The following is a 23,874-nucleotide window of genomic DNA, read 5'->3' as shown; positions in this document are numbered from 1 at the left end:
GGGGCCTGGTTTCGACTCAGATAGCAGTACACTTTCCAGATATTTTGATTGGAACTGTGAGCAACCTCAGATGTGCGTGGTTGCGGCTGAGTGCGCCCCTCCTCAGGCATCATCGCGGCGGTGGCGCACCTGCTGGCGCTGGCGGCGAACCACTACCTGGGCATCCTGCGGCCGCTGCACTACCCGGCCATCATGACACACCGCAACACGTCCGCCTGCATCGCGCTGCTGTGGCTGCTGCCGGCCGCCTTCTTCTTTGTGTACTTCTCGTCCGTCCCGGGACAGGGCTACCAGAGCCCCACCTGCAACTACAAGTAAGTCGCCAGCAGGTAGTTGCGGTGCTGAAACCAGCGGCATGACTAACTCATTGTTCTGTGTAGTGATGTGCACAGTGTGCTGCAGAAATTCTCATCCGATTTTATATCCTCTACATGTCTGAAGATACAAACGCCAGGTAAATCTTAATCTGTTCACTTATGTGTGCTGACCAAGAACACTATGTGATCAAAAGTATCTGGACACCTGGCTGAAAATGACATACAAGTTCGTGGCGCCCTCCATCAGTAATGCTGGAATTCATTGTGGTGTTGGCCCACCCTTAGCCTTGATGACAGCTTCCACTCTCGCGGGCATACGTTCAATCAGGTGCTGCAAGGTTTCTTGGGAATGGCAGCCCATTCCTCAGGGAGTGCTACATTAAGGAGAAGTATCGATGTCGGTCGGTGAGGCCTGGCACGAAGTCGGCGTTCCAAAACATCCCAAAGGTGTTCTATAGTATTCAGGTCAGGACTATGTGCACGCCAGTAATTACAGGGATGTTACTGTCGGGTACCACTCCGCCACAGGCCGTACATTATGAACAGATGCTTGGTCGTGTTGAAACACGCAATCGCCATCCCCGAATTTCTCTTCAACAATGGGAAACAAGAAGGGGTTTAAAACATCAATGTAGGCCTGTGCTGTGATATTGTCACGCAAAACAACAAGGGGTGCAAGCCCCCTCCATGAAAAACACTGCCACACCATAACACTACCGCCTCCGAATTTTACTGTTGGCACTACACACGCTGGCAGATGACATTCACCGGGCATTCACCATACCCACACCCCGCCATCGCATCGCCACATTGTGTACCGTGATTCGTCACTCCTCACAACGTTTTCCCACTGTTCAGTTGTCCAATTTTTAAGCTTCCTACACCAATCGTTGTTTGGCATTTACTGGCGTGATGAGTGGCTTATGAGCAGCTTTTAGACCATGAAATCCAAGTTTTCTTTCCCGCCTAACTGTCATAGTACTTGCACTGGATCCTTTGGAACTCCTGTGTTATGGTCTGGATAAATGTCTGCCTATTACGTATTACGACCCTCTTCAACTTTCGGCGGCCTCTGTCAGTCAACAGACGAAGTCGGCCTGTACGCTTTTTTGCTGTACGTGTTTCCTCACTATCACGTCGGAAACAGTGGACCTAGGAATGTTTTGGAGTGTGGAAATTTCGCGTATAGACGTATGACACAAGTGGCACCTAACTAACTGACCACGCCGGCCGCGGTGGTCTCGCGGTTCTAGGCGTGCAGTCCGTAACCGTGCGACTGTTACGGTCGCAGGTTCGAATCCTGCCTCGGGCATGGATGTGTATGATGTCCTTAGGTTGGTTAGGTTTAAGTAGTTCTAAGTTATAGGGGACTAATGACCACAGCATTAGGCGGCATTAGGCTGGCATTAGGCGGCAGCACAATCCATCTAATATGAAAAACTTTGTTTTTACCAATGATATCAGGATTTGATTAAAAGTAGTGGCAACGATGTTGTAAAATGACAGAGTCTGTCAAATGGCAAGCACGCTGACTACAGCTGTAGCTGTAGTTATAGCAGTTGAAGTAGTGCAGTGTGCAGCGACTGCTGTGTTTGTGTCACTTGTAGTGTGTATTGTCTGGAAGTGCCGGGGGGGGGCAGTAATGTTGAAGCACCCAGACAGTATGTTTAGGGAACACAAACAAAGTGCGTGGACCAATATTTAGGCGGCACGTGGTTGAGGTGCACAACAATATCTTCGGCGACAGCATGAGGCGAGTGGTGATGCAGCATTGCGATATCGTACGGTGATGTCATGGAGGACAGTGTTCTGGGATGGCAGCGATCTACCCCGTTCGGGGGACCCCTCAATTGAGAATATGACAACTGAACTCCTTGCCTTCCCGCTGGATATGAACTGGACTGAGCGTGAGTTAGCTGCAGAAGCTGGCGTGTACCATAAAACAGTGCTACACATTTTGCACTATATTCCTTGTTTCCGCGACATTGCAGTGGTTTGATACCACATGCAATGACCGAGGTGCAACAGTGGCATCGTTATGCACTTGCAGAGGAATTGCTCAATCGTTACCACAGGAAGGGTGAAATCTACCGTGGAAGGGTACGAAACCTGGGATCGGTCGTACAAGCGACTATTAAAGCGGCAATCCAATGAATGGAAGCGTCCTGGTTCTCCTCGCCCACAGTACGTGCGCCATGAACCAGTCGGTGCCAAAGCGATGGTTGTTGCGGCGTATGACATCTATCGGTTAATCCCGCATCACTTTGTACCACAGGGACAAACGGTCACTGCGGCCTATTACAGTAGTTTCTTGGGACATCACCTTCGTGCCGCACTGAGGAAAAACGACGGCACTTTCTAGCACTGTATCCCATCACCCATCATGACAGCTCATAATGCCACATGGCGAATCACATGCAGGAGCTGCTGCGCATGTGGAGGTAGGAAATACCGGAACATCCACCGTATTCACCCTATATGTCCATTCGATTACAACCTGTTCGCCAAAAAGAAGGAACTTCTACACGGCACACGATACAGTACAAGAGAAGACATCATTCAGACAAAGGGCTGTCCATGAGAGACATGGGCAGAGATGAGCGCGCTGTGTACAATGCCTTCAATCACTGTGTGGCAAGGTGATAGAGATCTGGAGCGAATATATTGAGGGCATGCAATACGGTGAATATCTCTCAATAAAGTCTGGTATGAATTAAAACACTGTTGTCAGTACTTTTTATCCAACCCACATCTGCAACAGCTTGTTCGACGAAAAATTCGGACCTAAGCACTGAAAAATAGTACAGGTTCGTGCAAAACACGATAAACGATACAGAAGTAATTCTCTGAATTTTAGCACCATATCGTTGAGCACCATATCGTTGATATTGATTTGAAGTAGGATTTTGAAACACACAAATTACCCAGAAGAAAAAGACCTAGTGACACGGCTTTGCAAAAAATACTCCTTGTGTAACACAGCTGGCTCTTTGTTCGAACGAGATAGTACCTGCTATCGACAGGAGACATCAGATTGACATCATATTTCTATATTTGCAGAAACCTTTTGACGCCGCTAGTCACAAGCGGCCTCTAATCAAACTGTATACCTCGGAAGCATCGTCGGTGTTGTGTTACTATATTCGTGATATCCTGATAGATAGGTGACAATTCGTAGTAACTGACAGAAACTCATAAAGTAGGAAGCGATATCTGGGTTTCCTAAAGGAAATGTTATAGCCCCTCTGATGTTCCTAATCTATAAAAACAATTCAGGATACAAACTGGACAGCCCTCTTAGATTGTCTGTAGATGATGTTGTCATTTACCATGTACTGTAGATACCAGAAGATAAAAAAAAGATTTAATCTAGATATCAGCAAGATGCAAGAAGTGGTAATTGACTGTAAGCATAAAATGTATGAAGTTTTTCGTATGAGTGAACGTCTCATGCCAGTAGCGTATTTAAGGTGTACGCGTATGTGGAGAGAGTGCGAAGCAATCGCCGACAATGTGTAACTGAGGCGGAACAAGGGGAACCAGCCGGTATTCACCAAGGCAGATCCGCCTTAAAAACCATCCACAAGCAGGCAGGCACACCGGACCACGACACTAATCCGCCGGGTGGATTCGAGCCGGGGACGGACTACCCGCTAGGAAAGCAGCGCGTTAGACTGCGCTGATAGCCGGGCGGGCAAGCTGACCTATGGTCGGTCGTCTTTCACATGTGTTCTGCCTTCATCAAATTCCGGGCCGAAAACCATTTGCCCCATAAACTTCTATTAGTAGGCGATGAAAATCTGTAGGGGCCCTTTGCTTCAATGCAACGCAACACTTCGCAGTTCAATCGCCGACCATGTATCCCTAAACCCCTCCACTTTGAAAATATATTTCGAAGCGCAAACGGACAACTACCTCTGTCTACCGAAATGATTAGAAGTTTGGATTGTCTCATTTACCGCGTGCCGTGAGAGCTCTTGTCACCTTACTTGTTGACCGAACCTCGTAACAAAGAGACAGATGGTAATTCCGGTTTTCCTTTGATGAAGATCTTATATTCCATTTACAAACCGTTGTAATGCAACTGCAAGTCGCCGCAAATAAAAGATTCACATGTATATCTTTTCTATGAATGATGACAGAAACATGAGGTGAAATTTACTTACTCTTAGGACAGTTAGGCTTTTGAACTTGTGTTACTTCTTTGCATTTACGTTCAAGATCAAGTTCTAATTTACTTTTCACAAAATTTGCATCTGCCCTCCATCGGAAAAATGATAACCTTCCAGCCGATAGTAAAATTCATTGCGTACTTGCGCTAGTATGTCTCGTCTTCCTGCAGTAATTGAAGTCGTTTTGCCGCGGTGCAGGTCACCCAGCTTTGAGCTGTAAGACATAAAGCGCCGTAATCTGTACAGCGATGTCACGGCACAGCTGTAACTGCATTCCACGGAAACGTAAACCCCTTTTGTTGCTGTGTTATAGCCCTATTGACTAGACGCACATTGGGTAATAACTAACAAGGGCAAGACCACGACGTTCGGAACACAATTTTACTTCACATTTTGAATGCTTTTATTAGACCATTAGGACTACATAATGTGCAAGTAGTAAGGCGTACTACTACATGATTTCGACAAAATCGCAAAAGAAGTTTTATGCGTCGATGACGTATCGGCACGTTGTGCCCTCTCAGCACAGGATGGCATGATCTACATCTACATCTACATCAACATTTATACTCCGCAAGTCACCCAACGGTGTGTGGCGGAGGGCACTTTACGTGCCACTGTCATTACCTCCCTTTCCTGTTCCAGTCGCGTATGGTTCGCGGGAAGAACGACTGCCAGAAAGCCTCCGTGCACGCTCGGATCCCTCTAATTTTACATTCGTGATCTCCTAGGGGGGTATACGTAGGGGGAAGCAATATATTCGATACCTCATCCAGAAACGTCCCCTCTCGAAACCTGGACAGCAAGCTACACCGTGATGCAGAGCGCCGACTCTCCCAATGAATCTCAACCTGGCACCCGCCTTATCAACAATTAATTTTATATGATCATTCCACTTCAAATCGTTCCTTACGCATACTCCCAGATATTTTACAGAAGGAACTGCTACCAGTGTTTGTTCCGCTATCATATAATCATACAATAAAGGATCCTTCTTTCTATGTATTCGCAATACATTACATTTGTCTATGTTAAGGGTCAGTTGCCACTCCCTGCACCAAGTGCCTATCCGCTGCAGATATTCCTGCATTTCGCTGCAATTTTCTAATGTTGCAACTTCTCTGTATACTACAGCATCATCCGCGAAAAGCCGCATGGAACTTACGACACTATCTACTAGGTCATTTGGTTAGCGGTCAAGCTCCGTAATCTGTGAATCGCTGGATCTAGTACCGCTCATTATTATTTTTTTCTAATTTATGTACTTTTTTCGAACTATGGTCGTAGTTTCATATACTGTATATTACATTTGAAACATAATATAGTGAAAAGTCATCACCTGTATTTGCTTGTTTTTATTTCATGAACGTTCATTGAACAACAAATTTTATTTGGCTATTTACTAATTGTCATGGTTCAAATGGCTCTGAGCACTATGGGACTTAACATTTGCGGTCTTCAGTCCCCTAGAACTTATAACTACTTAAACCTAACTAACCTAAGGACATCACACAACACCCAGCCATCACGAGGCAGAGAAAATCTCTGACCCCGCCGGGAATCGAACCCGGGAACCCGGGCGTGGGAAGCGAGAACGCTACCGCACGACCACGAGCTGCGGGCTACTAATTGTCATTATTACAACAAATATTAGATATAACTATCGACAAGTAAACGACCAAACGCATAATGTTTTCCTGAAAATGTCTGCGTGTAGTGATTTGCGAAATCTTTTAGGCCTGACCGAGCGAGGTGGCCCAGCGATTAACACGCTGGATTCGCATGCGGGAGGACGACGGTGCAAACTCGCGTCCGGCCATCATGATTTACGTTTTCCGTGATTTCCCTAAATCGCTCCAGGCAACTGCCAGGATGGTTCCTTTGAAAGGGCACGGCCGACTTCCTCCCACATCCTTCCCTAATCCGATGGGACCGATGACCTCGCAGCTTGGTCCACTCCCCCCCCCCCCGGATCATCCAACCAACCAATCAGCCAATCTTAGACCTGTAATCGAGACGGTAACCTGAATGGCTTTGTACTTGGACGCTTCGAACTGCAGACACTGAGACTGACCACATTCGACAGTTGACTTGCGTAGCGGTGAGACCTTACCAGTGTAGCAAGAACGAATGGTACGAACTTTTTGAAAAACACAAAATTTACATTTTTTATTGCAAAAACGGAGGTACTCCCAATTATTTGACTACTGCGGATGAAGAATGTCATGAAGATTCAATGCATAAAGAAGTTGCAAAGCGCCAGTTAAAAGGTGCGATTGTGTACTGTCATAGTATCCTTCAAGAAGCGGAGTTATTGATACAGAATAATTAACAAAGATTTTTGCAGATGCAACGACGACTGGAGAAGAAATTTATCGGTCTACCGTCAATATACTCATTCGAACGAAATAGATCAAGAAGGCCTATTCCGTGAAGATGAAAATTTTTCCACTCCAAAGGTGGACTCACTCCGGTGGAGACATAAATAAAAGTAGTGAGACTGGCAAAATAATGCCCCGATAGGAATGTACAAATTCTCAAGATAAATGGATTTCGTAGTTTAAAAACGAAGGACGATTTAAGGGGACAAGAAGAAAACATAAAAACAGTAAAGTACATTCGATGTTCAATCGTACTTTATCTTCATATGATGGTGTACTGTAACTCACTGTGTTAGTGAACAAAGGTATTTATACCTTTATTTATCGATGTATCACTTGGGCTTTCCAAGCCTGTCGCTCGTACTGGCAACCTGTGTCTGCAGATAGAGGTTCAAAATGGCTCTGAGCACTATGGGACTCAACTGCTGTGGTTATCAGTCCCCTAGAACTTAGAACTACTTAAACCTAACTAACCTAAGGACATCACACACATCCATGCCCGAGGCAGGATTCGAACCTGCGACCGTAGCAGTCCCACGGTTCCGGACTGCGCGCCTAGAACCGCGAGACCACCGCGGCCGGCTGCAGATAGAGGCATCCAGATGCAAAGCAATAACGGATAGCTTACCTGATTGCCGGTAAAGCGAGTTCGCAAATCACGACAGGCAAACATTTTCAGGAAAACTTTATGCGTTGGTCGTTTACTTGTGGACGGATATAATATTTGGTGTAATAATAGAAGTTAGTAAAAAGTCAAATAACATTGGCAATTCAGTAAAAGTCCGAGCAAATATACGCGTTTCTTTTCATTGCGTTAATTTCAGAATGTAATATATGTGAAACAACGTGATCAGCGCTATAAAAAATGTAAATTAGGAAAGAAAGAAAAAAGAGCCGGACTTCCTCCAGCGATCCAACGATTACGCGCAAAATTTCTTTTGCGATATTCCAGAAATGTCTAAGTAGTGCGCTTTACTACTAGCACACTATGTTTACGTAGTGGACTAATAAAAGTGTTCATAGTTTAATGGAAATACATGATCCGACGCCCTGGCCTCCCCTTGTAAGTGAGTGAGCGAGGCTGATAACTATATTATGAGGGGCAAGCAGCCACAGGAACCGGAAACTTTCAACTGATGGCCAGCTAAACATCTACATGACTACTTTGTGGCAGAGGGTTCATGCAAGAAGTTTCAGACTGTTTTTCGACTTTCCACTCTCGAATACCACGTGGGAAACTAAAGGCCTACTGCATTCAGTGCGATCTCTGATTTCTCTTACATTTCAGGTGGAATTCCAAACCATATATTGGCATTCAAAAGAGACATTTGTTGATTGAAACTGCCAAAAAAGAAAAAACGAAAGGCGCATCCGTGTTTTAATGATTGCCACCCCAAATTACATGTCACATCCATGACACTTTCTTTCGTATTTCGCGATAATGAAAAATATCTTACTATTCAATGAAGCTTCTCGATCTCCTCCGTCAATCCCATCTGGTAAGGATCCCATATGATGCAGCTGTTCTCCAGATGAGGGCGGACGAACGTAGTTTAGGCAGTGTCGTTGCTAAGTATGTTGAATCTTCTAAGTGTTTGGTTTGCCTCTTCCACTAGCTTTTCTATGTGATGGTTCCAGTTGAAGTTGTTTGTAGTAATCCCTAGGTAGCCTGCCCAGTTAGCCGTGCTGTCTAACGCGCTGCTTTCCGAGCAGGAAGTCCGTCACCGGCACGAATCCGCCCGATGGATTAGTGTCGAGGTCCGGTGTGCCGGCCAGCCAGTTGAAGGTTTTTAAGGTGGTTTTCCATCTGCCTCGGCGAATGCGGGCTGGTTCCCCTTGTTCCGCCTCAGTTACACTTTGTCGGCGATTGCTTCACACTCTCTCCACGTACGCGTATACCATAAATACTCTACACTCGTCTGGTATGAGACGTTCCGGGAGGGAGCCACTGAGGGCCGAACCAGACAATAGCCCTGTGTCCGGAGTGGGGCGACGGTGGGGTGGGTGGACTGCTGTGACCTGTTGTGGGGTTGTGAACCATTGACGGCTACGGGAGGGTGAAGCCTCTCCGTCGTTTCTAGGTCCCAAGTTCAATACACACACACACACACACACACACACACACAATAGGTCAGCATAGGTTGTCCGTCTAAAATGACGTGTGTCATTTTGAAGGGTTGATTGGTGGTGGAATTGGTGTTGGTAAGATCCTATGGGACCAAAATGCTGAGGTCATTGGTCCCTGGACTTACACACTACTTAATCTAACTTACACTATCTTACGCTAGGCAGACCAGTGTGGCCGAGCGGTTCTAGGCGCTTCAGTCTGGAACCGCGCGACCGCTACGGTCGCAGGTTCGAATCCTGCCTCGGGCATGGATGTGTGTGATGTCCTTAGGTTAGTTAGGTTAAAGCAGTTCTAAGTTCTAGGGGACTGATGAGCTCAGATGTTAAGTCCCACAGTGCTCAGAGCCATTTGAACCATTTTTAACTTACGCTAAGGACAACACACACGCATGGCCACCTAATGATTTAGGCGATTTAGCAAAATATTTGGGTTACATGCAAATTCCACCTCATACAATGCACAGTGAAAATATGGTAACACAAGGTATAGAGTTGACACAGTTTACGTGACGCTTCAGGATGGACACCAAACAATATAGTCAAAAGTAGAAAGTAGTGGAGTATGGGGGAGAGGAGGGTAAAAGCGCATATATTTGTGCAGTTAGCTTACATCCAGAGGCAAGAAAACATTCAGGGGCAAGTTATCCCCGTTCACCTCCCCTTAATATATTGTTTTACTGACCCCCTGGAATATTCCACCCATATAAGAAACCACTAAGCCATTCCCTCCATCTCCCACCCCCACCTCTCTGGGAAAAGTATGTCAATCCTGGGACATTTTTGGTCAACTCCTTCCCATTTCAGTTCTAAGACACTTCCCTCCCCTCCCCACCCCTCCACTTCCACCACATCCCCTCCCCTCCCCTCCCACACCATTCTCCATCTGCAAGTTAGAGGGGAACTCTCAGCCTGTGATGAACTCTTGGTGTGAAAGGATCTCACAACACGAAATTCGAATCAGTGTTAGTTACAATGCACAGGATATACTGTTTCTTTATAAAAGTCTATTTGCATTTTCTTTATTTAATCACTTTGTGGGAGACAGGGCTCCTCCCCTCCCCCACTTGTGAACTGGTGGGAAAAAGACTTACTTTGTGCTGAGCTGCTAGAGAGGAAGTATGTAGGGTACTGCCATGGGATTTGTGTTCATCTATTCATATGTGTATTATACTGCGGGAAGAATTTCCTAAATTTTGGTGGGGAAACCGAGCTGACACTTACCTGACACTCTTGCTGCTTGAAATTCAAAGAAATGCAACTGCGTAAAATTGGCGTGCTCATGTTGGACAGAAATGAGTTTAATAGGTGAGTAAGGAGATTATAATGGATAGGATATGCGGAATATTTCCCAGAAAATAATGATGAGGCAAGAGATTGGACTGAGGATGCATTTCGTAACTCATGGAGACTACTGCATGTGCTGAACCTGTTTGTGTTTCTTGAAATGGCCAGTCAATCCACAGTGCTGGAGACAATTTCATTCTATTCCACTACTCCAGACTGAATGAACCACTGGTGTTCACCTTGGTAATTGGAGCCCGACTGAGGATGCTTGTAAGAAGTTTTGTTTCCTTTTATAATCAAATGGTTCAAATGGCTCTGAGCACTATGGGACTTAACATCTGAGGTCATCAGTCCCCTAGACTTAGAACTACTTAAACCTAACTAACCTAAGGACATCACACACATCCATGCCCGAGGCAGGATTCGAACCTGTGACCGTAGCGGTCGCGTGGTTTCATACTGAAGCGCCTAGAACCGCTCGGCCACACTGTCCGGCCCTTTCCAATCGTGTGTATGTAGATTTTCACCTTGCTGCGTGCCATAGCCCACAGTAACGCTCGAAATTGGCGGGGAACAATCCTACAGCAGTTGCTGAAACAATTGCTTCTACCAATCTGCAAGTGAGTAGCTGCTGAGGAGCTTGTAAACAGATACATGGCAAGAAGAGCTAGGACAGCAAAGTATCGCAGAAGTGTGGGAAGAGTATTGCCCTATCGATCTACAAATAAAATAGTTGCTACGGAAGCTGTATACACATATGGTAAGAAGGGTAAGGGCAGAAAAATATCACTGAAATGCAGGAAAACCAATATAAGCAACCAGAACTACGGAAAATGCATCACTGTTCTAATTGCAAATCGAAATAAAAAAACCAGCGCTTGTAAACAACGTGCCATAACGCTACACATGGACTAGTGATGAAACAACTACCACAAAAATCGACCCCAAAGCATTTCACCAGGAGAGACTGGCTCCAGCTGCATGTGTGTTCACCAAAATGTGTAGATATGGACTAACCAACATGAAAACAATCTTATCTTCGCTTCAATCTCCCTTCCTCCCTCCCCCCCTCCCCCCCCCCCCCCACACACACACACACACCCCGCACCCATCAAAGTTAGGGATACCACTTTTCCAGGTCTGTTCCAACCTGTCGCAGATGGTACACAAAGAGATCAATCTACTGACAGTCATATACTGTTTCTAGTCTGTAGAAATCAGTCACAGACGGATAACAGATAAAAGTCTCAAGAACAGGTAGCTTCTTGCAGGTTGTTAATCTATTTGTCAGTAAGATTGGCCCCCATAGAACAATAGTGAAATACCTGAAAATCCGTCACAGATGAAGAACTGAATGGTCATCAGCAGTACCTCCCCTCCCTCCCACTTGCCACCCGTTTTCCACTTCCCTGCCCTACCCTAATTACTTCCCCTTCCCTCCTCCACTTGAGAGTTGTTGGGAAAAACTCACTCCGCACTGATTTCGTGGAGAGAAACGACATAAGGCACTGTATACAGTGACAGTGCAAATAGTATATTAAAATCTATAAACTCTTTAGCGGCATAAGTGTAAACTTACTCTCCATGTGTGATTCTTAAGCTTACTACAATGAGTATTGTAGCAATAGATATCCCCTCATATTGTGTAAAGTATGTAGTCTTATGCTCTTAAAACAAATGAAAACAATTGAAATCTCTAACTAAATAAACGTGAGCTCACTATCCAGGTATGATTCATATGCTTGCTACAACGAAGATCGCACCGACAGACCTCATCTCATTTTGCATAAACCATATAGTCCCACATTTTTGAAAGGAATACTGTGACAATGTAAATACAGACATCATCTCAGTTTGTGTAAAGGGTGCAGTGTCACTTTTTAAAAACGAATACGTGTCAATGTAAATAAGATGCCGTGTGGCTAGGGTCTCCCGGCCGGTAGAGCGTTCGCCTGGTGCAAGTCTTTCGAGTTGACGCCACTTCGGCGACTTGCGTGTCAATGGGGATGAAATGAGGATGATATGATAACACAACACCCCCCAGTCCCTGAGTGGAGAAAATTTCCGACCCATCCGGGAATCGAACCCGGGCCGCCGGCCGGTGTGGCCGTGCTGTTATAGGCGCTTCAGTCTGGAACCGCGTGACCGCTACGGTCGCAGGTTCAAATCCTGCCTCGGGCATGGATGTGTGTGATGTCCTTAGGTTTTTTTGAACCCGGGCCGTTAGGTATGACATTCCGTCGCGCTGACCACTTTTTTTTAATCAAAAGTTAACTCATGGCAGGGTTCGGACCCGGGAGCGAGGACAGTTCTATTGCTAACTGAAGTCGTTTCCCTTTCTTTTTTTTTGAACGGAGTAACAGTATATATATATAATGCAACAGTTCTTCAAGGTACAATTTCAACATATACAAATGATTGTTAGTTTAACAAAAATATTAGAAAAACCTGAAATACAACAAAAACACATTTTGTCTTCTTCCTTTGTCTTTTTTTTATTTTTTTTATAAGGGTGTTGCATCATGTGACGGGTAGGCATGGCACACCGCAACTTTGAGGGGGGTCAAGGAAGACGCTGCGGAGATAACCGGCAAAAGTTTGTCGATAAGATGGTTTCCGGGTGAGGGTGCTATGCGCGGTCACAACTTTGTGCCAGAAGTCGAGGACTGTATGCGGACCACTCTGAAAGAGGTATTCTAAAGCCTGTCCTCGAAAGCAGACGAGTGTATTCTGCTTAGCAAGAGGGTAGTGAAATGTCTGGGGCAACAACAAGAAATCTTAGGTTACCCTCGTTGGCGGAGCATGGAGGGAAAAGCCCACGATTAGTTGGATGAGGAGCAAAACATTTCCTTTTAGTGGGCACGTATGACGGTGGTCGTCGGTGTCTTCGAGCTGACAGTCAGGGCAGAGTGGGGAGGTGGCCAGTTCTATGCGGTAAAGTCGACTATTGGTCAGGAATTTGCCATAGACTAAAACAAACCAGAGTGCATCACAGATGACGGTAAAAAGGGTGCTTGCACACACCCCCAAACCGTTCGCCAGTGAATGTCAGGATGCTGTAGCACCATGAGGTTGCAAGGGTTAGACAGTATAAATAAATGATAATAGTCTTTTGTACGGGGAAGACGGGTGACTGGAAGAGCGGCCCGAACGTAGCTAAGTTCTATGAAACAATTGGCGACATGGTACAATAATGGTGATATAGATGCCACATTGATCGGTATATGAAGAGAAGCTGGTCGGAGGGTACCTCAGAGATTGCGTGTTAAGGACGGGACCGGCCCCCGCCAGAGCGGCAACATAGTATGGACAAAGCGTGCAGAAGATCGTGCCCCTCCTTTTGCAGGAGGCAGTGTTAGAGTGTTGTAGCGGACTTCGAAAAGTGCTCCTGCTGACACGAAATATCCAAAGGCTCATTGGATGCGGCGGCCAAGGAGTAACGGCGTCGGGGGGATCTGGGCGACGTATACCACCACAGTTAAGGGGCGACATACATGTTGACATAGGACACACGTTGGAGTTGGTTGAAGTTACGGTGCCCTTGACCGCAAACATGGTGCCGAATCGACTGCAGAAGTCGCCGGTAAGCGAGGGTCACTGTGCGGTGTGAGGAGCTCGTAAATTCGATACCCAAGTTACGAAGGGTGGTACTGACTGGGAGTGGGGTCGGCACCATAGCCGGGAGGCCGCGCCTAATGTGCATCACAGTCGATTTGCGTACATTAAGAATGCCACCCGAAATACGCCTATACTGGTGGATCCATTGGATGGCGTCATTGAGTTCCGTGGAGGAGCAGGTGAGAAGGTGGAGATCGTCCACATAAGCCCTGCAGTGAAAGGTGTAGTCACGTAGACCCTGCAGTCTAGAGGTAAGACCAGTGATGAGAGGGTCAAGTGCAATGGCATGTAGTAAAGCAGACATAGGGCATCCTTGACGCACATAGCGGCGTATAGGAATCGTTCCTACAAGCCTCCCGTTGACTTGTACCAACGAGACCGCGGGAAGTAGTAACCGGTGAATGGCATCCACAAAGAGTAATTGGAACCCCATACGTGTCGCCACCATGACGAGGAATTGGTGTCGAACGTGATCAAAGGCACTCATGAAATCGATGGATACTGGTGCTGCACGAAGGCGACAAACTACCGCCAGCGCGATGAGGTCACGGCATTCTCCTAGGGCTGTTTGTAGAGTGGCCCCACAACCACGTGCAGTCTGCTCCGGTGAAAGGACCGTGGGTAAGACGGTGCGTATGCGCGCTGCTAAGAGACGTGCACAGATTTAATAATCTGCATTCATTAATGTAAGGGGGCGATATGCAGAGACAAGAGACCCTCCCTTCGTCTTAGGCACAGGTAGAAGAATGCCAGTGACGAATTCACGCGGGATTGGGAAGGACGGGGTAAAGAGTTCCTGGATCATTTCCGTCGAGCAAGGAAGCATTAAAGTGGTGAACGCCCGCTAAAACTCCATGGAGAGACCATCCGGTCCTGGTGATTTGTTCTAGGCCCCCTTGTTGATCGCTTCTACCACCTCTTCTGCGTTGATTGCAGACATCATGGACGTTGACTCCGCTACGGTGAGGGTCGGATCAGGAGATGGATGGAGATCATCAGGAATTGGTGTTGCCATCGGTTCGTCGTCATAAAATTGGCGATAATGTTAAGCAAAGGCAGACACCACTGGCGCCTGTGTTGTGTGGTGAACACCGTCGGAGGTCGTGATGTTGGGGACGAAAAGTGTCGTCGACGACGATGGTCCGATACGGCATGGCTTGTGGATGGCGTTTCGTCGTGGAGGAGGTCCTGTCGTCGGGAACGCAACACGACACCATACAACCGTGCACGTTGGAGAGAGAGGAGACGAGCTTTAGTACGCTTGCTTTTAATGTCAACGATAGTTCTTTAAACTTTTCTATATGCTGATAACGTCTTTCCGACAGTCATTTTTTTCGATTTTTCTTGCAGCCATTTCACCTTAGTTTTTCTGCACCTCCTGTTTATTTCATTCCTCAGCGACTTGTGTTTATGTATTCCTGAATTTCCCTGAACACTTTTGTATTTCCTTCTTTCATCGATCAACTAAAATATGTCTTCTGTTACCCACGGTTTCTGCCGGTTACCTTCTTTACAGCTATGTTTTTCTTTCCTACTTCTGTGATTACCCTTTTCAGAGCTGCCAGTTTCTCTTCAACTGAACTGCCTACTGAATTATTCCGTATCGCAGAATCTAGGGCCTTAGAGAACTTCGAGCGTACTTCTTCCTTCTTTAGTAATTCCATAACCTCTTTCTTTGCGTATTTTTCTTCCTGACCAGTCTCTTAAGCCTGAGCTTACTCTTCATCAGTACAAATTGTAATCTGATTCGATATCTGCTCCAGAGTACGCCTTACGACACAGTCTCTGATTTTGGAATCTCTGCCTGTCCGTGATGTAATGTACCTGGAATTTCCCCGCATCTCCCGGTCTTTCCCCAGTATACCTCCGCCTCCTCTTGTGATTCTTGAACAGTGTATTCTCTGATAATAGCTGATATTTATTGCAGACTCAATTAAACTTTCTCCTCTCTCATTCCTAACACGAAGCCCGTATTTTCCCGTAACCATTTTTTCTACTCCTTCCCCTACAGCAACAGTCCAGTCCCCCCATACGTATTCGATTTTGATCTCCCTTTATGTACTGAGTTACCATTTGATATCCTCATAAACATTTTTCATCTTCTGCTTGCGACGGCATCATGTACAGCTGAATTATTGCTGTCGTTGTTGGTTTGTGTTGCTTCCGATGAGAACAACACCTATCACTAAACTATTCATAGAAACACACCATCTGCCCTACCTTCATATTCGTAATGAATCCTACTCTAGTTATACCATTTTCTGCTGCTATTGTTGTTACCTTATACTCATCTGACCAGATATTCATGTCTTATTTCCATTCTATTTCACTGACCACTACTGTATCTTTTAGAGTCTTTGCATTTCCTTATCAGATTTTCTAGCTTCAAGGTTCTGACATTCCACGCCCCGGCTCGTAGAACGTTATCCTTCCATTGGTTATTGAAACGTTTTCTCACGGTCACCTCCGCATTACAGCCTCCTCATAGAGATACGAATACGAGCTATTCCGAAATCTTTTGCCAATGGACAGATCTCAAGACACTTTCTCAATTACAGGCTACATGTCCTATGGATACATATTCTGTGTCCTTAAGGCAGTGGTTTCCATTGTCTTTGTAGTGTCGGCAGACTTGCCAACACTACGCACACTAATTGAAAGAGGCGGCCAAGATGCACGCGCTAACTCACGAAGGATGGAGTGAGGTCTGAAACAGGAGACTTAATGAATGTGATAAAGAAAATACGTATCTTTGGAATATACTTAACTTTTAATACATCCTTGTATACATCGTTCTTGATGAGTCATCTGGAGATTGTGGCGATACAAGTGACTCTTTATATACAAGCTATTTAAGGCTAATGGCGCCTTGCTAAGTCGTAGCCATTAACTTAGCTGAAGGCTATTCTAACTGTCTCTCGGCAAATGAGAGAAATGGCTTCGTCCGTTATAGTCGCTAGCAACGTCGTCGTACAACTGGGGCGAGTTCTCGTACGTCTCTCGAGACCCGCCGTGTGGTGGCGCTCGGTCTACGATCACACAGTGGCGACACGCGGGTCCGACATGTACTAATGGACCGCGGCCGATTTAAGCTACCACCTTGCAAGTGTGGTGTCTGGCAGTGACACCACAGTCTTCTCCATCTTCATGCCGTTGACATTGGCGATTCCCCTTCCTTTCGGGGCAGTTTCCCACCGCAAGGGCTGGAGAGTACCCTGACCCTCTGTATGCTCCTGGACACCCTTTTACTAGGGTCTTGGTTACTTACAATGCTATGTCATATGGTAAGGGACCTACCCTATGTGATCAGAAGTATCCGGACACTCAAAAAAACAAACGTTTTTCGTATTAGGTGCATTGTGCCGGCACCTACTGCCAGGTCTTACATATCAGCGACCTCAGCAGTCATTAGACATCGTATACAGTATTGAAAATAACATGAGCCAGTATCTGTTGCTTGATCTTTTATCAATAGAGTTTAATTTACGTGTGAGCCCAGACTGTTACTGATGCAAGTCGTACTGGATGAGGGAGACACCTGGCCCAACGTCTAAAAGTCACCTTAGCTTCATGATTTTAAAGAGAAAACTGTCATTTTGTTAACAGAATCTGTCATAAATTTGTGTTGATTAGATAAGTAGTTTACACATCGAGTGTAGGTGGGCGGTGCAGTCGGCGGCTTGTGCAGAGTTATAATATACTATGTGGTCAAAAGTATCCTGACACCCCCAGAATCATACGCTTTTCGTATTATCTGCATTGTGCTGCCACCTACTGCCAGGTACTCCACATCGGCGACCTCAGTAGTCATTAGACATCGTGAGAGAGCAGAATGGGGAGTTCACTAAACTATTCATAGAAACACACCATCCGCCCTACCCTCATATTCGTAACGTGCTTAAGTGACTGCGTGTCACTTGTGTCATACGTCCGTAAGCGACATTTCCACATTCCTAAACATCCCTAGGTCCACTGTTTCCGATGTGATGGTGAAGTGGAAACGTGAAGGAACACGTACAGCACAAAAGAGTACAGGCAGATCCTGTCTGTTGACTGACAGAGACCGCAGACAGTTGAAGAGGATCGTAATGTGTAATAGGCAGACATCTATCCAGACCATCACACATGAATTCCAAACTGCATCAGGATCTACGGTAAGTGCTATGACAGTTAGGTGGCAGGTGAGAAAACTTGGATTTCATGGTCGAGCGGCTGCTCATAAGCCACACATTACGCCGGTAAATGCCTAGCTTGGGGTAAGGAGCGTAGATACTGGACGATTTGACAGTGTAAAAACGTTGCGTGTAGCGACGAATCACGGTACACAATGTGGCGATCCGATGGCAGGCTGTGGGTATGGCGAATGCCCGGTGAACGTCATCTGCCAGCGTGTGTAGCGCCAACAGTAAGATTCGGAGGCGGTGGTGTTATGGTGTGATCGTTTTCTTCATGGAGGGGGCTTGCACCCCATGTTGTTTTGCGTGGCACAATCACAGCACTGGCCTATATTGATGTTTTAAGCACTTTTAGCCGGCCGCGGTGGTCTCGCGGTTCTAGGCACGCAGTCAGGAACCGTGTGACTGCTACGGTCGCAGGTTCGAATCCTGCCTCGGGCATGGATGTGTGTGATGTCCTTAGGTTAGTTAGGTTTAAGTAGTTCTAAGTTCTAGGGGACTGATGACCACGGCAGTTGAGTCCCATAGTGCTCAGAGCCATTTGAACCATTTTTAAGCACTTTTCGTTCCCTGTTGTTGAAGAGCAGCTCGGGGATGGCGACTGCATCTTTCAACGCGATCGAGCACCTGTTTATAATGCACAACCTGAGACGGAGTGGTTACACAATCATAACATCCCTGTAATGGACTGGCCTGCACAAAGTCCTGACGTGAATCCTATAGCACACCTTTGGGGTGTTTTGGAACGCCGACTTTGTGCCAGGCCTCAGCGACCGACATCGATACCACTCCTCAGTGCAGCATTCCGTGTAGAATGGGCCGCCATTCCACAAGAACCATTTCAGCACTTAATTGAACGTATACCTGCGAGAATGGAAGCTGTCACCAAGGCTAAGCGTGGGACAACACTATACTGAATTCCAGCATTATCGATGGAGGGCGCCACGAACTTGTAAGTCATTTTAAGCCAAGTGTCCGGATACTTTTGATCACATAGTATATTACCGAATGCCGCAGAGTAACAGTTGGCATGGCTTGGCTATTCAGGTGTTAAGACCATCATTAATGAAGAATGCCCATTATATAAAAGCGATGGAATGGAATTAGGAATTAGAAACTGACCCGTTAATAAAAAACAACGAGGCAGTATATGAAATGAAAAAGAAATGGGAACGGTCCCCGTATAATGTGGAACAACTGCCAAAATTGGAATTAATCTGTGTTACAATTACGAACTGTCATTACTGTACCGATTAAAATATGTTCTGTGGGCCTATGTCCAGCAACAAACGATGCCCTTCGCAAATGTTAGCCAGGAAAATGTCGGGTTCTAGAGTGACTGAAGAATGAAAAGGTTAATAATGAAACTAATGAAATTAACCTATAGAAATAAACTGGAAAAATTGTTTTTAACTTGTTGTGGAAGCACCAATGATCGGAAGGAAGTAGACTGTGCTGAAGGTCACGTGTATGTGTGTTCGTCACCAACGTAACAGGAATCTTAGTTGCTAGCAAGACAAGCTGCGAGGTGTTCATAGTGTGTTGCCGGAACATGTTCTCAGTACCCGTACGTCGACGAGACTGATGTTTAGTTATATTTCTTGGAGACTGGAGACTCTGAGATTACAGCCAGTTACTATCGAAATTGGTCATGAAATAATAATTTAATTCACAACAAGCGATCTCGCATTCTAATACTACACATTACAATGTAAAACCATCGAATAATGTCTTGGACTGCAATAGAGAAAATCCAATACGCCATCCCTGAAGTTGTGCTACTGACGCAGAGAGCGTTCTTTCTTATTATTGTCTCAACATTTCGTAGCGCGTTGCCGAAATATTACAGAACTAATTTTGCATTTCACGTGCGACAGTGCCTTCGCAAAGTGAGAAACCAGGAAGTGAAGTCACATAACTCAAACTCGTAGAGCTTCAGGCAAACGTCAGTTAACTCCTCCCACGTGCAAACGGCTTAACGAGGCCTGGACGTCATGGCCAGTAACTTTTTCTAGTGTTTTTAAATTTAATAACTAAAAACTTTAATACATATTAGACTGAAACTTTAACCAAATAATTAATCGATAGTGAACTCTACTGTGAAATAAGTTTGAAAATTGTGGAATCCATGGTGAAATGAATATTGATTTTTATCTTACGTATTGAATTACGTGTAATTTTTATATTAGGTTCACTATTCCTTATAAGACAAAACAAATTTTGTTTTCTTTATTTCTAATTTTCTAAAGCAGTAAACCAGTAATATTTACCAGTTTGTTGTTATATGTATTCCTAATAAAAATTATTTTTAGAATTAAATTTTTCTCATAATAATTTAAGAAAATATGACATGTTCCACCTTAAAATACGTAATACAGTGTTGAATAATATTCCCGCAAAGGTTGTATTTAAAACTTTGATACTGGATGAGATAAAGGTATCCAAGTAAGCTACAATGTTGATTACGGGAAGCTGAAACTGGAGACTGGCATTCCATTTTCTTATCAGTGACCAAATGTCAAAATATTCCAGATCTATAATCTTATTGACTCTAAGTGTCCTTTTCATCTTCTTTAGTTTTCTTTCTAATCTTTGTTATTCTGACCTCCTGTTTAGTGCTCTGAGCAGCTTTTTCAGCTTCAGCGACACGTTGTCTGACCGCTAACAGCAACACACTTCTCGGGTTGTTCCCAATTTTTGATGCCCAGTCTGCCCATGGTTTTTGATCTGCTTGTTACGCCATCTTTCAAACATATTATGGTGCCCATCATACTACTCAGAAACGCTGACATGCCAACAAAAAGAGTTTATGGCAAGTGTTCCCAAATGCAACTATTGAAGCAGTCATTCGGATTCTGTGTTTCGCTATGTAAAAATTTTTCCAGGAATTAAGAATCTGAAAGATAAATATAAATTTTCTTTAGTTCTTCCGTAAGAATTTGTGCGTGTGTTTTAATTTTAAGGGCGCTCTAAGGCGAGGTTGTCAGCGTCCCCTTGAAAGAGTTTCTAGCACCAGAACTAAACAGAGAGACACTGTAGGCAAGAATTTGTGTTTGACAGTAATGGGACAGCTGGTATTCACGAGTATCTGGTTTAGACAGGCATTTAAACATGAAAACAATGAAGTCCTATAGAAATGTATATGCCCTACTGGCCATTAAAATTGCTGCACGAAGATGATGTACTACAGACGCGAAATTTAACCGACAGGAAGAAGATGCTGTGATATGCAAATGATTAGCTTTTCAGAGCATTTACACAAGGTTGGCGCCGGTGGCGACACCTACAACGTGCTAACATGAGGAAAGTTTCCAACCGATTTCTCATACGCAAACAGCAGTTGACCGGCGTTGCCTGGTGAATCGTTGTTGTGACACCTCCTGTAAGGAGGAGAAATGCGTACCATCACGTTTCCGACTTTGATAAAGGTCGGATTGTAGCCTATCGCGATTGCGGTTTATCGTATCGCGACGTTGCTGCTCGCGTTGGTCGAGATCCAATTACTGTTAGCAGAATATGGAATCGGTGGGTTCAGGAGGATAATACGGAACGCCGTGCTGGATCCCAACGGCCTCGTATCAGTAGCAGTCGAGATGACAGGCATCTTATCCGCATGGCTGTAACGAATCGTGCAGCCACGTCTCGATCCCTGAGTCAACAGATGGAGACGTTCGCAAGACAACAACCATCTGCACGAACAGTCCTACGACGTTTGCAGCAGCATGGAATATCAGCTCGGAGACCATGGTTGCGGTTACCCTTGACGCTGCATCACAGACAGGAGCGGTTGCGATGGTGTACTCAACAACGAACCTGGATGCACGAATGGCAAAACGTCATTTTTTCGGATGAATCCAGTTTGTGTTTACGGCATCATGATGGTCGCATCCGTGTTTGGTGACATCGCGGTGAACGCACATTGGAAGCGTGTATTCGACATCGCCATACTGGCGTATCACCCGGCGTGATGGTATGGGGTGCCACTGGTTACACGTCTCGGTCACCCCTTGTTGGCATTGACGGTACTATGAACAGTAGAGATGTGTTACGACCCGTGGCTGTACCCTTCATTCGATCCCTGGGAACCCCTACATTTCAGCAGGATAATGTACGACCGCATGTTGCAGGTCTTGTACGGGCCTTTCTGGATACAGAAAATGTTCGACTGCTGCCCTGGCCAGCACATTCTCCAGATCCCTCACCAACTGAAAACATCTGGTCAATGGTGGCCGAGCAACTGGCTCGTCACAATACGCCAGTCACTACTCTTGATGAACTGTGGTATCGTGTTGAAGCTGCATGGGCAGCTGTACCTGTATACGCCATCCAAGCTCTGTTTGATTCAATGCCCAGGCGTATCAAGGCCGTTATTACGGCCAGAGGTGGTTGTTCTGGGTACTGATTTCTCAGGATCTATGCACCCACATTGCGTGAAAATGTAATCACATGTTAGTTCTAGTATACTATATTTGTCCAATGAATACCCGTTTATCAACTGCATTTCTTATTGGTGTAGCAATTATAATGGCCAGTAGTGTATTTTTAGAATCAAGAAGAAACAGACAATTTTATTAAATAAAAAATTTTTGGCCTTCATGACGTGGCTAAATGGTTCAAATGGCTCTGAGCACTATGGGACTTAACATCTATGGTCATTAGTCCCCTATAACTTAGAACTACTCATACCTACCTAACCTAAGGACAGCACACAACACCCAGTCATCACGAGGCAGAGAAAATCCCCGACTCCACGGGGAATCGAACCCGGGAACCCGGGCGTGGGAAGCGAGAACGCTACCGCACGACCACGAGCTGAGGACCCCTCATGACGTCCAGGTTCCCTTAAGGTTATTGCTCATGCGACGCAACTACCAGCTATAAGCTCAACAGTGGTCTGATGTCTAGCATAGGGCTCGGCAGCTGGCAGTAGAGCGCATATTGTAGACAGATTTCGGCGGGGCGACCACAGCGCGTTTCCCACGGCGCAGCTTCCTGCTGTTCTGCAAGTTCCGGGCGACCTTCTCCTCGCTGTTCTTCGGGCCGCTGCTGCTGATGGCGATCATCTACGCGCACATCTTCGTGATCGTGCGGCGCCACCAGGCGAGCCGGCTGCGCTTCAGCCGCGCCAGCCTGCGCACGACCGCCAGCACGAGCACGATCACGGGCGGCGCGCCGCAGCGCCACCGCGGCAGGCAGCGCCGCGCCCACCACCACCACCACCCGCCGCACCAGCACCACCACCAGCACCAGCACAGCAACCAGCAGATGGCGCGCAGCGTCAAGGCCATCCGCACCACGCTGCTCATCCTCGGCTCGTACGTGGTCGGCCTGATGCCGGGCGTGCTCGTGTTCGTGCTCGTCTGCGCCGACTGCCCCTTCCCGTTCCCCGAGACGCCGCGCGACAAGTTCCGCATGTTCTTCATCTACACCACCGTCAACTTCCTCATCATACTCAAGACCTTGCTCAACCCCATCATCTACGCGGCGCGAATGCAGGAGATCAAGGTTGGTGCAACCGTTTCTTAACCACTGTATCCGACCTTTTACTAATCTATAATTCAAATTATAGCTAATATACACTCCTGGAAATGGAAAAAAGAACACATTGACACCGGTGTGTCAGACCCACCATACTTGCTCCGGACACTGCGAGAGGGCTGTACAAGCAATGATCACACGCACGGCACAGCGGACACACCAGGAACCGCGGTGTTGGCCGTCGAATGGCGCTAGCTGCGCAGCATTTGTGCACCGCCGCCGTCAGTGTCAGCCAGTTTGCCGTGGCATACGGAGCTCCATC

General features: G+C 46.1%; 1 protein-coding gene across 1 annotated transcript in view; it reads left to right on the top strand.

Annotated features, from left to right (window-relative positions):
* The window catches only part of LOC126260623 (trace amine-associated receptor 8a-like), a 198,407-nt gene that overhangs the window by 121,090 nt on the left and 53,443 nt on the right, over positions 1-23,874 (top strand). The window contains exons 3-5 of the mRNA XM_049957961.1: positions 107-314; positions 23,063-23,216; positions 23,307-23,579. Coding sequence (XP_049813918.1) covers positions 107-314; positions 23,063-23,216; positions 23,307-23,579 — 635 coding nt within the window. The remainder of the gene's footprint in view (positions 1-106; positions 315-23,062; positions 23,217-23,306; positions 23,580-23,874) is intronic.

This window comes from Schistocerca nitens, chromosome 5 (genome assembly GCF_023898315.1).
Source record: "Schistocerca nitens isolate TAMUIC-IGC-003100 chromosome 5, iqSchNite1.1, whole genome shotgun sequence".
In the NCBI taxonomy this organism is placed as follows: Eukaryota; Metazoa; Arthropoda; class Insecta; order Orthoptera; family Acrididae; genus Schistocerca; species Schistocerca nitens.
This window is presented reverse-complemented; position numbering and strand designations above follow the sequence as displayed.